The sequence below is a fragment of the Lithobates pipiens genome, unplaced genomic scaffold (genome assembly GCF_037356315.1).
Source record: "Lithobates pipiens isolate NorthernLeopardFrog02 unplaced genomic scaffold, aLitPip1_a1.2 Scaffold_22, whole genome shotgun sequence".
NCBI classification, from domain to species: Eukaryota; Metazoa; Chordata; class Amphibia; order Anura; family Ranidae; genus Lithobates; species Lithobates pipiens.
Window position 1 is genome coordinate 21863083 of NW_027507784.1, and position 15480 is coordinate 21878562.

Sequence of the window (15480 nt, forward strand, 5' to 3'; positions counted from 1 at the left end):
GCTCCGGACGCAGAGAGTGGAAACGGAGCCCACCCAGATGTGTTACAACAGCGAATTCATATTCGCTGTTGAAACGCTGATCCTCAATCCAGCCAATCAGAAGGGGGTGTGAGACCCGTTTTCTGATTGGCCGAAAATAAAAGAATCCCGATTAGCTGCCGAGGAGGAGGGAGGAAACAGAAGCCACCGCCATGAAGACCCATGGAGAGCAGGAGAACAGGAGGCCACCGCCGCCGAACAGGGGAAGCCACCAGTGATGGGGTAAGTGCTACCGACTGACTGGGGGCCACTGGTATATATACTGGAATTGTTATTTCCTTTTTTTCTTATACTATTAATGGGCATGATCGGCGACCTATAATGGGACTGCGACGCTGGCTGGGAAGGGGTTAACATCTAGGGCAATCAAGGGGTTAAATATGTGCCTAGCAATGTGTAATGTGTGTACTGTGTGTTGCTTTTGCTAATTGATCTCTTAGTTTCTCATCTCTGAGAATAACACTACTATTTGTAATATGCAGCATGAAGGGGGTTAATGTATTATCACTCATCCATTAGTGACCAGTGGCAGCTAATTAACCCCTTTGTGCTGCATTGGTGGCACCAGTGTCATTGTTAATTAACCCTTTCATGCTTCAGCATAAAGTGGTTAATTAACACTGCCACTGGTGTGTCAGAAACCATTAAATCAGACCAAAACAGAAGTACAATTAAATCACACTTGTTTAATAATAAAAGTAAAAAGAACAAACATAGTGAAAACATTGCCAACGTTCAGTAACCGGAAAGGATAGTCAGTCAAGCCAGGAGTCAGGGATCAATGTAGTGGAACAGCAAGCAGGATCTGGAGCCAGAAGGGATGTCAGCAAAGCCAGTCTTTAAACAGGAACATAGGAGATATATTCTTGTGGTGTGACCAAGGCAAAGGCAGAGCTCCTCTGGACTTGACGGCTTAAGTAGGCAGGACTGACGAGCAGGATCATCAACAGCTGAGTAACTGTGGAGAGATAGGAACTGGCAATTAGCCGACAGTTGAGCAGCCAGCTCAGAGAAGGAAGGGCTGAGCACAGCCCTGAAATGGTGTTACTGCCACTATCGCAGTACAAACGGGTTAATTAACTGCCACTGGTCACTAATGCACCAGTGATAGTACATTAACCCCCTTCATGGCGCATATTACAAATAATATTGTTTATTAACCCCCCCCAAACCAAGAATTAACCCACATCAGCCTGTTCACACTGAACAGACACACCATAGGACAGAAAATAATTATATGGCACTACCAGCCCACACCCTAGCACCTTAGCTTTTGCTCTGCTCACTCGTGCAGTGGTTGCAACCACCAGCACTCCTCCCCTATCAAGCCCTCTGAATGAGATCACACAGGCTGGGACTAGGAAGCTTCTGTCGGGTGGAGATCACTACGCCTGACAGGGAAGTGTGTTGAACTGAGAGGAGGAGAGTGCACGGCACACTGGCACTGTGCCCCAGTGGCAGAAGCTAGTCTTTGACTGCAATGCAATGTAGCGGCCGGTGGTCGGTGATTGTGTCCAGTCTCAGTTTATTGATTTTATTATTAAAGTAGAGGCCTGGAGCTGAAGCTCCAATAGCCCCAATGTCCGGCCCTGTCCTCTCCAGCTGCCCATGTTGGTAAACCTTTCTCCATTAAAAAAAAAAAAAAAATGGTTGCTTCAGAAACCAATAATTCCAGGCGTGTCAATCTTATGGTCCCCCACTGTGCTCTGTGTTTCTTGCCTTGCCAATCCCTGCATAGCTACTGTGTCCTCTAATGACGTAGGGTTTTGTAGGAGGAACCAATGAGTGCAGCAGGGGACCAGGAACCCAATACCCCCAAAAAGTGTTGGTTTTTGAAAAGAAAATTGTTTTAATGGAACACTTAATTATAAGTCTTTGAATATTTCCTATGTTCAAACCTGTTCTCAGAAAACACCAACATCTCGGAGATCCATCATTGGTATCTTCTCTGTATCAGAAGAGGGTTGTATCGTTTGGCTAAGGAGATTGCTATCATTAGACATCTTTGGACAAAGAGAAGTCACCTATCATAAAATACCATCACATGATAATGTGGGACTTGAAGATGGAAAACTTCAATGTGTAGTAGCAATCCTATATCACACTATGAAGACTGGAAACATTGTCACTCCACAGGGGGAATTTCTGTATCACAAAGTAACAGATCAGCTGGTACAAAAACTAGGTAAGAGTCTTCCTAACTGAAAGATTATATCCACATTCTTAAATGTATCAAAAGGTCTAAAGGCAGAAGGTGTGGAGTATCTTATTGTTTTAAGGGGGGAAAAGGATTCAGAAGTTAGATCTTACAAAGGGTATTGTAATTTAGCCCATGGAGGTAGGGAATGTGGAAGAGAGGGGGGACTTGGGGAGGGAAATAAGGGTTCTATTCTCCTCCGCCTGAGGGTATCGAAGGTATTTTGTATCTAAGTAGGCCAAGAGCTTGGAGTATTCCTCTGTTGTGGTAAAATGGTGCCACCAGGACCAAAGTTTGTTGAATTTGGATATATTTGCTTGATGGATAAGCTATTCCATTTTCGCTATTCTTTTAATACATTGGAGCCATTCCTTTATAGTTGGAGTCCGGGAGCTCTCCATTGGAATGGTATGCATAATTTGGCCGCAGAGCATAAATTGTTCTTATGGATGTTAGTAAATAGACGTTATTAGATCTGGAGTGATCATAGGTCCTAGTAGCCATGATCTCTGGCACAGAAAATAATGGGAAATCCAATATTTTGAGTTGTCACAGGAAAATATGCCAATGGGTAATCCAGGTTTTGCAAAAACTGTCTATAAGGCTGGGTTCACACTATCTTTGCATGTGGCTCCCAGCAGGGATCCGGTGCATCCCAGTTCACCATTTCAGGTCCGATTTCAGCCCAAATGTTTGTCTGAATTCAGACCTGAGACCAAAAGAAGATAGACCATAGGTCCTTAGAAAGTCAATCAAAATCTCCTGCTATTGCAAATTGGATGCGATGAACTCCGCCTAAAGAGTTCTCTTCTCTTACTTTAGAGAGATTTAATCCCATTGTATCCCTGAGACAGGAAGTAAATTGAAATCTCCCCAAATGACACAGACAGAAATAAAAATAAAACATACAGGGGTCATAACTAAGGATGAGCCGAACACCCCCCTGTTCGGTTCGGACCAGAACCTGCGAACAGACCTAAACTTCGTGTGAACTTTAGAACCCTATTAAAGTCTATGGGACTCGAACGTTCACAATCTAAAGTGCTAATTTTAAAGGGTAATATGCAAGTTACTGTCCTAAAAAGTGTTTGGGGACCCGGGTCCTGCCCCAGGGGACATGTATCAATGCAAAAAAAAGTTTTAAAAATGGCCGTTTTTTCAGGAGCAGTGATTTTAATAATGATTAAAGTGAAACAATAAAAGTGTAATATTCCTTTAAATTTCGTACCTGGGGGGTATCTATAGTATGCCTGTGAAGGGGCGCATGTTTCCCATGCTTAGAACTGTCCCTGCACAAAGTGTCATTTCGCAAGGAAAAAAAATCTTTTAAAATCACTTTGAATTGTCGGCCCCCGTAATACAGAGAACACTCAATGAGTGTTCTCTGTATTAGCCGAAAATTCATTCATTGATAAAAAAAAATGTGTGGGGTTCCCCTAAATTCAATTGCCAGGCCCTTCAGGTCTGGTATGGATATTAAGTGGAACCCCGCGTCAAATAAAATTTTTTTTTTATGTGGGGGTCCCCCTAAATATCCATTCCAGACCCTTCAGGTCTGGTATGGATATTAAGGGGAACCCCGCGTCAAATTAAAAAAAAAATTGACGTGGTGGTCCCCCTAAAAATCCATACCAGACCCTTTATCCGAGCACGCAACCTGGCAGGCTGCAGCAAAAGATGGGGGGCGCTCCGTACCAGGCCACATGCCCTCAACATTGGGAGGATGCTTTGGGGGTCTGTGACCCCTCAAAGCACCATGTCCCCATGTTGATGGGGACAAGGGCCTCATCCCCACAACCCTGGCCAGTGGTTGTGGGGGTCTGCGGGCAGGGGGCTTATCAGAATCTGGAAGCCCCTTTAACAAGGGGACCCCCAGATCCCGCCCCCCCCCGTTTGAAATGGTAAGGGGGTACAAAAGTACCCCTACCATTTCACAAAGAAAGTGTAAAAAATGGTTAAATAAGACAAACACACTTTTGAAAAATTCCTTTATTAAAAATAAAAGAAACAAAAAAAAAGATTCCAGCGGTGGTAATCCACTCTTGCTATCCAGCGACGGATGATCATCTCTCCGGGGGCCAACAATGGCTGATCTGATCCAGCAACGGGTGATTTTCAGTGCAGCGCAGTCCATCCATCCATCTTCTGTCTCCACTGAGGAGACACTGCGGGGATCTCAGCGCTGACATTTCTTATATTAGGAATGTGGGGCCACCCGTCACCTGACCCGTCCCCTCTGATGCTGGTGAGGGAAGCCAGGAGTTCCCCAATAACCTATGGGTGACCCCGCCCCCCTCCGATGTAACGCAGGTTTCCGTTACATCAGGGGGGGGTCATCCATACGTCATTGGGAAACCCCTGGCTTCCCTTACCAGCGTCAGAGGGGCGGGGTCAGGTGACGGGTGGCCCCACATTCCTAATATAAGAAACGTCAGCGCTGAGATCCCCGCAGTGTCTCCTCAGTGGAGACAGAAGGTGGATGGATGGATGGACTGCGCTGGACTGAAAATCACCCCGTCGCTGGATCAGATCAGCCATCGCTGGACCCCGGAGAGATGTTCATCCGTCGCTGGATAGCAAGAGTGGATTACCACCGCTGGAATCTTTTTTTTGTTTCTTTTATTTTTAATAAAGGCATTTTTCAAAAGTGTGTTTGTCTTATTTTTTTTTTTACTTTTGTACCCCCTTACCATTTCAAACAGGGGAGGCCAGGATCTGGGGGTCCCCTTGTAAAAGGGGGCTTCCAGATTCTGATAAGCCCCCCGCCCGCAGACCCCCACAACCACCGGCCAGAGTTGTGGGGATGAGGCCCTTGTCCCCATCAACATGGGGACATGGTGCTTTGAGGGGTCACAGACCCCCAAAGCATCCTCCCAATGTTGAGGGCATGTGGCCTGGTATGGTTCAGGAGGGGGGGCACTCTCTTGTCCCCCCTCTTTTCCTGCAGCCTGCCAGGTTGCGTGCTCGGATAAAGGGTCTGGTACGGATATTTAGGGGGACCCCCACGTCAATTTTTTTTTTTTATTTGACGTGGGGTTCCCCTTAATATCCATACCAGACCTGAAGGGCCTGGTAATTGAATTTAGGGGAACTCCACACTTTTTTTTTTTTTTTATCAATGAATGAATTGTTGGCTCCATATTACAGAGAACACACATTGAGTGTTCTCTGTATTACGGGAGCCGACAATTCAAAGTGATTTTAAAAGACTTTTTTTACTTGCGAAATGACACTTTGTGCAGGGACAGTTCTAAGCACGGGAAACATGCGCCCCTTCACAGGCATACTATAGACACCCCCCAGGTATGAAATTTAAAGGAATATTACACTTTTATTGTTTCACTTTAATCATTATTAAAATCACTGCTCCTGAAAAAACGGCCGTTTTTAAAACTTTTTTTTGCATTGATCCATGTCCCCTGGGGCAGGACCCGGGTCCCCAAACACTTTTTAGGACAATAACCTGCATATTACCCTTTAAAATGAGCACTTTAGATTTCTATAGACTTGTATAGGGTGTTCCGGCTTCTCGAATTTGCTGCAAACAGCCCAAATTGTTCACTGTTCGCCGAACAGGCCAACAGGCAATGTTCGACTCGAACTCGAAGCTCATCCCTAGTCATAACCATTCTCTTCCACATCTAAAATGATAATTGCTAGATAAATCCTTTACATTTAGTATATTAAAAAAAAATAACCTCCATACTTCAGTCTGCTATGATTTCTGTTAAAGCGTAATTATCTGAGCTTCTGCCATTATCTGTAACTATGCACAGCATATATCCCTCAACTGACCACTGAGTGGCCACAGATGACGGAGCCGTCGCACATGACCTTAGAATTTAAATTCTACTTGGCACCTGGAATGAGCCGAGAGGTTGCACTGCATGTCACATGTGCCTTACCGTGTACACAGAACGTAAAAGAATATTAGGGTGAAGAGGAAGACTTTTTTTGATAGAACTAACTTGGAGATGTTCCTTCCGCTAAAATTCTCTACCCCCTTTATTTTTGATATTTTTACATTTAATTCTGCTTTCAAACATCTTTAAATGGTTTCATAGTCAGTGTGCAGAACTGATGTAGCAATGTAATTCCCCACTCATGTGATCGGATCATTGCTGTTCTCAGCATTTTATTTTTTTATTTTTATAACACTGGGACTGATCATGTGACTAGCAGGAAGACCCTCCCACTAATCATTCAGGAAGCAGGAAGTGTTTGGAATTTACAGGCCATGTTCATGCCAAAACAAATGGCAGTGGGTTGGTTAGCTGAGTGAGGTTTACAAACATATATTTTTGCAGCAATACATACCACGCTCTAGAGGAAGACTTTCTCAAAAAATCCTTTAATGAAATCTGCATGTTATGAAAGTGTAAACCAGGGATCCTCAAACTACGGCCCTTCAGCTGTTGCGAAACTACACATCCCATGAGGCATTGTAAAACTCTGACATTCACAGACATGTCTAGGCATGATGGGAATTGTAGTTCCTGAACAACTGGAGGGCCATAGTTTGAAGACCTATGGTGTAAGTAAACACTCCCCCTTATCGTTTTCGGCCATGGAAGCTGCCATCTTGGCCTCTGTATAATCTACAACTGCCATGATGCTGTCAGTTAGGACACCAGCCATTGGATGGTTTGACAGTTTGGTTAAGAGCACAACCAATGGGAGTGTTACATTTCTGACACGTGCCGTAAATTAAAGTGTTTTATGGATGGGTTCACTTATTGATCTCTTCCTTGTACACAGGAAAGGACAACGTGATTGTGCTGATCGATGATCTGCAAAATTATACAGATAAAAAATGGGCGATGTGGGTTCAGTCCAAGATTGAAAGGTGGGCTGGTGATCTCCTCTACTTCCTTCAAGAAGAAAAACACAACCGACATCTGTTGGTTCAGAGACTAAAGAGTCTAAACCTGTTCCGCCAACCTCCAGGTAATTTTTCTCAACTCTCTTTACCCATAGCTAGAGAAATAAGGCTCCATGCACACTACTAATAATAATGATAACGCTTCTAGCAGCAGCTTTTGAGATTTTTTTTTCTTGCTTCCAGAAGCAGATAGTGTTATATTATGTGTCCATGGACACTATTTTAGTCTTGAGGCATTTTTAAGCTTCGTGTTTAGGAGCAGAGAAAAAAACCTTTTTTTTTTTTTCGTTTTTGGGAGTGATTTGCCGGCAGAAAAAAAAACGTCATGGGGGTCTTCCCCAATCTATACCATCCTTCGGGTCTGGTATGGATTTTAAGGTGAACCCCACACCAAAATAGTTCTAAAGAATGGTGTGGGATCCCCCCCCCAAAACCCCTTCCTTCCCAGCCCAATTTTCAGCTTTCATCACTCTAGCGCTTTCAGTGACAATTGCGCGGTCATGCTACACTGTACCCAAATGGAATTTTTATCATTTTGTTTGCACAAATAGAGCTTTATTTTGGTGGTATTTATTCACGACATCGTTTTTTAATTTTTGCGATATAAGCGCAAAAAAATCGGAGATTTGGAAAAAAAAACAATATTTTCTTTTTTCTATTTTAAAAAGAAATCCAATAAAATCACATTTTGTCATAAATTTAAGCCAAAATTTATTCTGCTACATGTCTTTTTTTTAAAAAATTCCGTTAAGTATATAATAATTGGTTTGTGTGATCACGGACATATGTACGCAAATGATCATGTACAGATGTGTGCAGGTGATCACGTACATATGTGTACAGATAATCATTGGGACATGTGATTTTAGTGGGACATATGTGGGGGACATGTTTTTATTATTAGGGACATGTGTTTTTATTATTTGGGGACATGTGTGTTTTGGGGACATATGTGGGGACATTGTGTTTACACTGTGTGGTGTGTTGTGTGTTTACACTAGACTGGTGATCAGTGAGTAAAAAGCTGTAAAAAACAGCTCATACTCACTGATCACAAGCCGGCTGCAGCGATCTGCTCTCCTCTCCTCAGCGATGATTTCTGTGTGAGGAGAGGAGGAGCCGATTGCCTAGCAACCGGCTGTTTGTTTACATCATATGACGGCCGTGATTGGACACGCCTGTCATGTGATCAGGAGGGCCAATCACAGAGCCCTCATGCCGATCTGAGATGCGCCGTGTCCGGGTGACACGAGCACATCGGGATAACGCCTCTGCACGGGCATGCGCGTGCGCGATCCCGCTCCTTCTGAAGGACGTTCCTGAATGTCCTATCAGAAGTAGACGGCTCCCACCCAGCCGTATATGTGCATTGGCCGGGTGGGAAGTGGTTAACAAGTGGTCCTCCAGATCCTGCCCCTTTATGTGAATGAGTAGGAGTACATTGTACCCCTCAGGGGCGGTCTGTCCTTTAAGGGCACATGGGCGTTGCCCCCTCTATCCACGCCACCCCCTATATGGTTAATGGATAGATTCATGCAAAGCATGAGTCTATCCATGGCCACCATGGCCACCCCCCCCCCACCCAGCTCATTTCTTAACAGCCAACCATACACTGCTAAATGCTGGTAAAACGCCGGTAAAACCCTTTATTTTATCAGTCTGGAATTTAGAGACAAAAATTGACTATTAAATTCTGGAAAATAATGTCGGCAGAGATAACAAAAAGAAGAGAACCTAAAGTCCAAACAAATTCCTTTTACCTTTGGTCGTTTCAGTTTCTTTCATTTAGAAGTTGATGTAGAAACTTAGATAATTATTGTATTTGATTGTATTGTCATTTCTATATTTTCTAGAATGTCCTCCAAATGCAAACCCTGTTCAACCAGCACCCGGAATATTCAATGTGAGTAAATGATCAACAACGCCACACTGTATTATCATTCTAAGTTGTAAATTTTGTGTTTTTTTTTTATCTTATTTCTTTATATATATTATGGTCAAGACTAAAAAGGAGGATCCTGTGCCATGAATGAAGCTATATTCATATTCTATGCATATTCTTAGCAACACCATGAATATTATATCATAACCCAACTGGGGGGAAGAGCTGTAAGCCCTTGTACACACAGTCGGGGATTCCGACAACCAAATCCGTCGGATTTTGTCTGTCGGATTTTGTCTGAAACTGTTGCATACACACGGTCAGACGAAGTTGTCGGAAAATCCGATCGTTCAGAACGTGATGACGTTATTTCATTACGACGGGACTATGTTCAGTCTAGTAGCCAATAGCTTTGGTGTAGGAATTTGATCTGAGCATGCGTGGCACTTTTTCCGATCGGAATTCTCTACACATGATCGGAGTGTGTCCGATCGGAGCATTTTGTCGGAAAATATTTCAGGCAAGTTGGAAAATTGGGTCCGACGGATATTCCGATGGAAACAGTCCGATGCAGACCATACACAGTCGGAAAATCCGACAAAACGGTCCGATAGGACATATTCAGTCGGGAATCTCCGATTGTGTGTACAAGGGCTATGTGTTACATGCAGTACTCCTGTGTAATTCATCTTTTCCTCTTTCCTCAGTTGTTTACATTCCTTGTGACATAAAAGTGATAAAAAAAATAAAGTAACAGTGTAAAAAACAGTGTATAAAAAAAAAAAATGTGCCCCACACCCCCACTCCCATGCTTGTTGCACAAATACAAACTCACATATGCAAACAATGATCACCCTACACATGTGAGGTATCACTGCGAACATCAGATCATGGGCAGTAATTCTAGCGCCAGACCTTCTATATATACAGTGCGTTACAAAAATATTTACCCCACTTGGCTTTTTAACTATTTTGTTACATTAAAGCCTTTAGTACACCTTCTCCAAAATTATCGAGAAAGCAGTGGTACAACAGCTACAACTCCATCTGGACACCCATAAACTATTGGACCCACTACAGTCGGGTTTCCGCCCTGGCCACGGAACTGAAACTGCACTCCTCAAAATCTGGGATGACCCCTTTGAAGCAGCAGGTGAAGGAGGATCGTGTCTCTTGGTGCTGCTAGACCTCAGTGCAGCGTTAGACACAGTAGACCACCAAACCCTACTCATTCGTCTCACAGAAGTAGCTGGAGTTGTAGACTCAGACTTACCCTGGTTTGCATCCTTTCTAGAAAACCGATCTCAGAAAGTGAAACTAGGAACGTTCACTTTGGAAGCAAGAAAAATTACATGCAGAGTCCTTCAAGGATCACCCCTGTCCCCCGTGCTCTTTAACATCTATCTCTGCCCACTCCTCAAAATCATCAGCAACCAGGATCTACTTTAACACTCCTATGCGGATAACATCCAACTCTACCTACAAATCACCAACAAAAAAGACCAATACCAGGCACTGGAAAACTGTCCCTCATTGATCGATGATTGGATGACGGAGAGCTCTCTTAAACTCAACGGATTCAAAAACATAACTCCTCTTACTTCACGCAAACTGAAACAAAAACCCTGGCACGGTGTCCCCACAACTAACCATCCTTGGACAACCCATCACCCCCAGCACTAAAGCCAAAATCCTCTGAGTCATCTTGGACTCAAACATGATGATGGATGCACAAATAGGATCAGTAATCAGTGGATCCCATTACTTTCTTTGCCTACTGCGTAGACTCATCCCCTTCATCACAGCAGCAGTAGTTAGAACAATCATCAATTCCCGACTCGACTACGTAAATTCCCTTTACCTAGGACTTCCAAAATACCAAATTTCATGTCTACAAACCATCCAGAAAACAGCAGCCAGACTGGTAACTGGAAAAAAAACTATGGGAATCAATCACCCCATCCCTGAGGACCCTCCATTGGCTAGCCATGAAGGATTGAGTTACATTCAAGACCCTCTGCCTCAGTCACAAATGTGCACAAGGAAAAGCCCCTCAATACCTCTGTGACAAAATAAAGCACTACACCCCAGGTTGCCCTCTCCGGTCAACTAACCAGAACCTCCTCCACATTCCCAAGACCTGTTACAAATTAAAAGGCGAACGAAGGTTCGCAGTACAAGGACCACGGCTATGGAATGCTCTACCCGTGGACATCCGCTCAGAGGAGAACTATCTGGCCTTCAGGAAGAAGCTCAAGACCCATCTCTTCTGAAACCTAAGGTGGACACTGGCAGCAAAAGCGCCCCGAGGCAATTTAGTGCTATACAAGTTATTCATTCATTCAGTTCAACAATATTTTTTTTTAATCTGAATTATATGTGATGGATTGGAACTCAATAGTCTAAGTTGGTGAAGTAAAATTAGAAAAATATATACATAAAACTATTTTTCAGAAATAAAAAAATGTATTAAGGTGTGCACGCAAAGTGTAATATATATATATATATATATATATATATATATATATATATATATATATATATATATATATATATATATAGTGTCGGTACATTGATCTTCCCGCCAGTACAGTGAAAAAGAAGCACAGAAGCACTTCTCTTATGGAAGAGACGGTGAGAGGCAGATATTTCCCATCTCCCTGCCGACACACAGAGCAATAATGATAATGTTCATGCAACACGGTGTAATTAGGGTCTGCCCAGGCACACCCAGCACACCCAGCACACCCTGTGTGCACGCCTATGTGCGTATGTATTCACCCCTTTGCTATGAGGCCCATAAAAAACTCTGGTGCAACCAATTACCTTCATAAATCACATAATTAGTGAAATGATGTCCACCTGTGTGCAATCTAAGTGTCACATGACCTGTCATTACATATACACACCTTTGTGAAAGGCCCCAGAGGCGGCAACACCTAAGCAAGAGGCACCACTAACCAAACACTGCCATGAAGACCAAGGAACTCTCCAAACAAGTAAGGGACAATGCTGTTGAGAAGTACAAGTCAGGCTTAGGTTATGAAAAAATATCCAAATCTTTGATGATCCCTAGGAGCACCATCAAATCTATCATAAACAAATGGAAAGAACATGGCACAACAGCAAACCTGCCAAGAGACGGCCGCACACCAAAACTCACGGATCGGGCAAGGAGGTCATTAATCAGAGAGGAGCACAGAGACCTAAGGTAACCCTGGAGGAGCTGCAGAGCTCCACAGCAGAGACTGAAGTATCTGTACATAGGACCACAATAAGCCACCTGTCATATGACAGCCTCCCGGGAATTCACATCCGCGGTGTGTCCTATGCCCTGCATATGTTTGCTGATAGATGTCCCTCATTCCCATCTCAAAAAGTTGGGAGGTATGGTTAAAGAGTAACTGCAGTCTGCTCACATAATTTTGTGATAAAAACATCTTTGCCATTCGGAAACTTCCCTCCAACCACTTTGCTTATTATTTTATATATAGTGTGATTTTGTACTTGCCAAATATAATAATCACTTCCTGGTTTTACATAGACACACACAGAGGCACACTTCCAGCTCTGCAGCTCTCATTGACCCTTTTAAGTCTAGGGCAGTGATGGCAAACCTTGGCACCCCAGATATTTTGGAACTACATTTCCCATGATGCTCAACTACACTGCGGTGTGCATGAGCATCATGGGAACTGTAGTTCCAAAACATCTGGGGTGCTGAGGTTCACCATCACTGGTTTAGGCTAATGACCAGACAAGAAAAAGGAAGTGGGCTGTATAAGGGCTTTACTTGCAGAAAAAAATAAAATACATGTTTTACTATCCAAAGGTAAAACAACAACAAGGGCACAAGATTTAATAGATGGAAAGATGAAAAGATGAGTGAAGGTTCCCCTTTAACCCCTTTATCACCCTAGATGTTAACTCCTTCCCAGCCGGTGTCATAAGTACAATGTCAATGCATATTATTAGCACTGATCATTGTATTAGGGTCACTGGTGATGTCAGTGCCAGCGAGTTAGTTCACATCCCCAGCGTGAGTTTGGCTGCCACACTATCACAGTCCTACTATAAGTCGCTGATCGCCGCCATTACTAGTAGAACAAATCCCTATGTATGTATACCATAGTTTGTATACACTATAAACTTTCACACAAACCAATCAATATACACTCAACAATTTTTTTATTTTTTTTTAGCAAAAATATGTACTAGAATACATTTTGGCCAAAATTTATGAAGAAAATGTATTTTTTTTTTGATTGGATTTTTTTTTTCCAATAAATTTTTATTGAAACTTTCACAGAGTACAATAAACAAATCATAAAGACTTGAAACCAAAAACAGAAACAAGGAATTGCATAAGCAAAAACAGAAAAAGTACGATATACACAGCCTATCCTCACATATTGGATGAGAGAACATTGCGGGATTCAGCTAAAGTCTATTAGGAGCTAGTGATGGACGAACTTCCGACGGGACGTTTCGCGAACGCGAAATGCGAACGGACCCAAACGTTCGCGAAACCGAACGTTCGCCGCGGGCCCCATTGACTTCAATGGGAGGCGAACTTTGCAAACCTTCATGTCGAATTTGCGGCCACGTGGTAATTATTAGGGGGTAAAACGTAGTCCCACCATCTGGACAATGACATAATACATGTATGAGGTGAATTTGGGATCGATAACTACAAGCATTTTTATTTTATTTGGGAAATTGTTCTAACAATTCAGGACTATGGAGCTAATGAAGGCAATGGAGGAGAGGGAAGGTCAGGGACCAGGGTAGGCAAAGAAGAGGGTGCAGGAGATGATCACCAGCAGCGTGACATACCGGAATGACACATGCACCGTGATAGAGGCATCTGACAGCAGCACCGTAATACAGAGCACTGACAGCAGCACCGTGACATACAGCGCTGACAGCAGCACCGTGACATACAGCGCTGACAGCAGCACCGTGACATACAGCGCTGACAGCAGCACCGTGACATACAGCGCTGACAGCAGCACCGTGACATACAGCGCTGACAGCAGCACCGTGACATACAGCGCTGACAGCAGCACCGTGACATACAGCGCTGACAGCAGCACCGTGACATACAGCGCTGACAGCAGCACCGTGACATACAGCGCTGACAGCAGCACCGTGACATACAGCGCTGACAGCAGCACCGTGACATACAGCGCTGACAGCAGCACCGTGACATACAGCGCTGACAGCAGCACCGTGACATACAGCACTGACAGCAGCACCGTAAGCAGCCCCAGGAGGAAGTCAGCACAGCACAGGGATGGTGTGATCCCCTCATAATAAGAACCCCCAGGAGGAAGTCAGCACAGCACAGGGATAGTGTGATCCCTTCATAATAAGAACCCCCAGGAGGAAGTCAGCACAGCACAGGGATATCATAAGCAGCCCCAGTAGAAATATGACACCGCTCAACCTCTTCAAAGAGGAGGGTAGGGGCATATAGTACGGTGTGCTTTTTTGGGTCAAGGAAGTGAGCCAAATGAATTAAGAAGGTCTGTGTGCTTGATTAAAAAAATAGTTTATAGACATATACATGGTCTACTGGTCACATGTGTTGAATTCCTCCGAGATCCATGCCTCATTCATTTTTAGAAATGTGAGGTAGTTAACACTGTGGTGAGCTAGGCGAGTACGCTTATCGGTCACAATCCCCCCTGCTGCGCTGAACGTCCTTTCGGACAGGACACTGGATGAGGGGCAAGCCAACAGTTCGATTGCAAATTGGGCAAGCTCTGGCCAGAGGTCAAGCCTGCCCACCCAGTAGTCTAGGGGTTCATCACTCCTCAGAGCGTCCACATCGGCCGTTAACCCAATGTAGTCGGACACCTGACGGTCTAGGCGTTCCCTGATGCTGGATCCGGATGATACCTGTCGATGGGTCGGCTGAAAGAATGACCTCATATCCGAAGTCACCAACACATCTTCAAACCGGCCTCTTCTTGCAGGCGCTGTTGGATTGGTACCCGCAAATCCTTCTCTGGGAGTGGGAATTGCTCCTCTGCCAGCGCACGCAAAAGCAGAATGCAGCATTTCTCGAAGCAAGGCCTGGAAGTGCTGCATTCTGACAGCCCTCTGCGACGGCGGTAACATTTCCGCCATTTTGTGTTTGTACCGGGGGTCTAAGTACGTTGCCACCCAGTACTGGTCCTTGACCCTCATGCTTTTTATACGGGGGTCCCTATTAAAACACTGGAGCATGAAGGCCCCCATTTGCACTAAAGTGGAAGCGGTGTGGTGGCCTGGCTCCTGCTCATCATCCAGGATAATGTCGTCCTCTTCATTCTCCTCTCCCCATCCTCGCACAACAGGGATCCCAGAAAGGTTTAAAGCATGCTCTTCTTGCTCCTGCTCATCCGCCCCGGCACCATCCTCCTCTGACTCCTCATCAGACTCCTGTTGTTGACTTGTCTCAGATAGAGTAGCCCCCCCTGGGAATTCATCCAG

The 15480-nt window shown here is 44.2% G+C and overlaps 1 protein-coding gene across 6 annotated transcripts in view; it reads left to right on the top strand.

Moving 5' to 3' along the window:
* Nucleotides 1-15480, top strand: part of LOC143923394 (uncharacterized) — a 372703-nt gene that overhangs the window by 135593 nt on the left and 221630 nt on the right. For 4 of the 6 annotated variants that reach the window (XM_077447049.1, XM_077447046.1, XM_077447047.1 and 1 more), the window contains 2 exons: nucleotides 1936-2224; nucleotides 6995-7183. In XM_077447049.1, the coding sequence (XP_077303175.1) occupies nucleotides 1936-2224; nucleotides 6995-7183 (478 nt within the window). The remainder of the gene's footprint in view (nucleotides 1-1935; nucleotides 2225-6994; nucleotides 7184-15480) is intronic. The other 2 variants (XM_077447048.1, XM_077447051.1) reach the window with 1 other exon arrangement.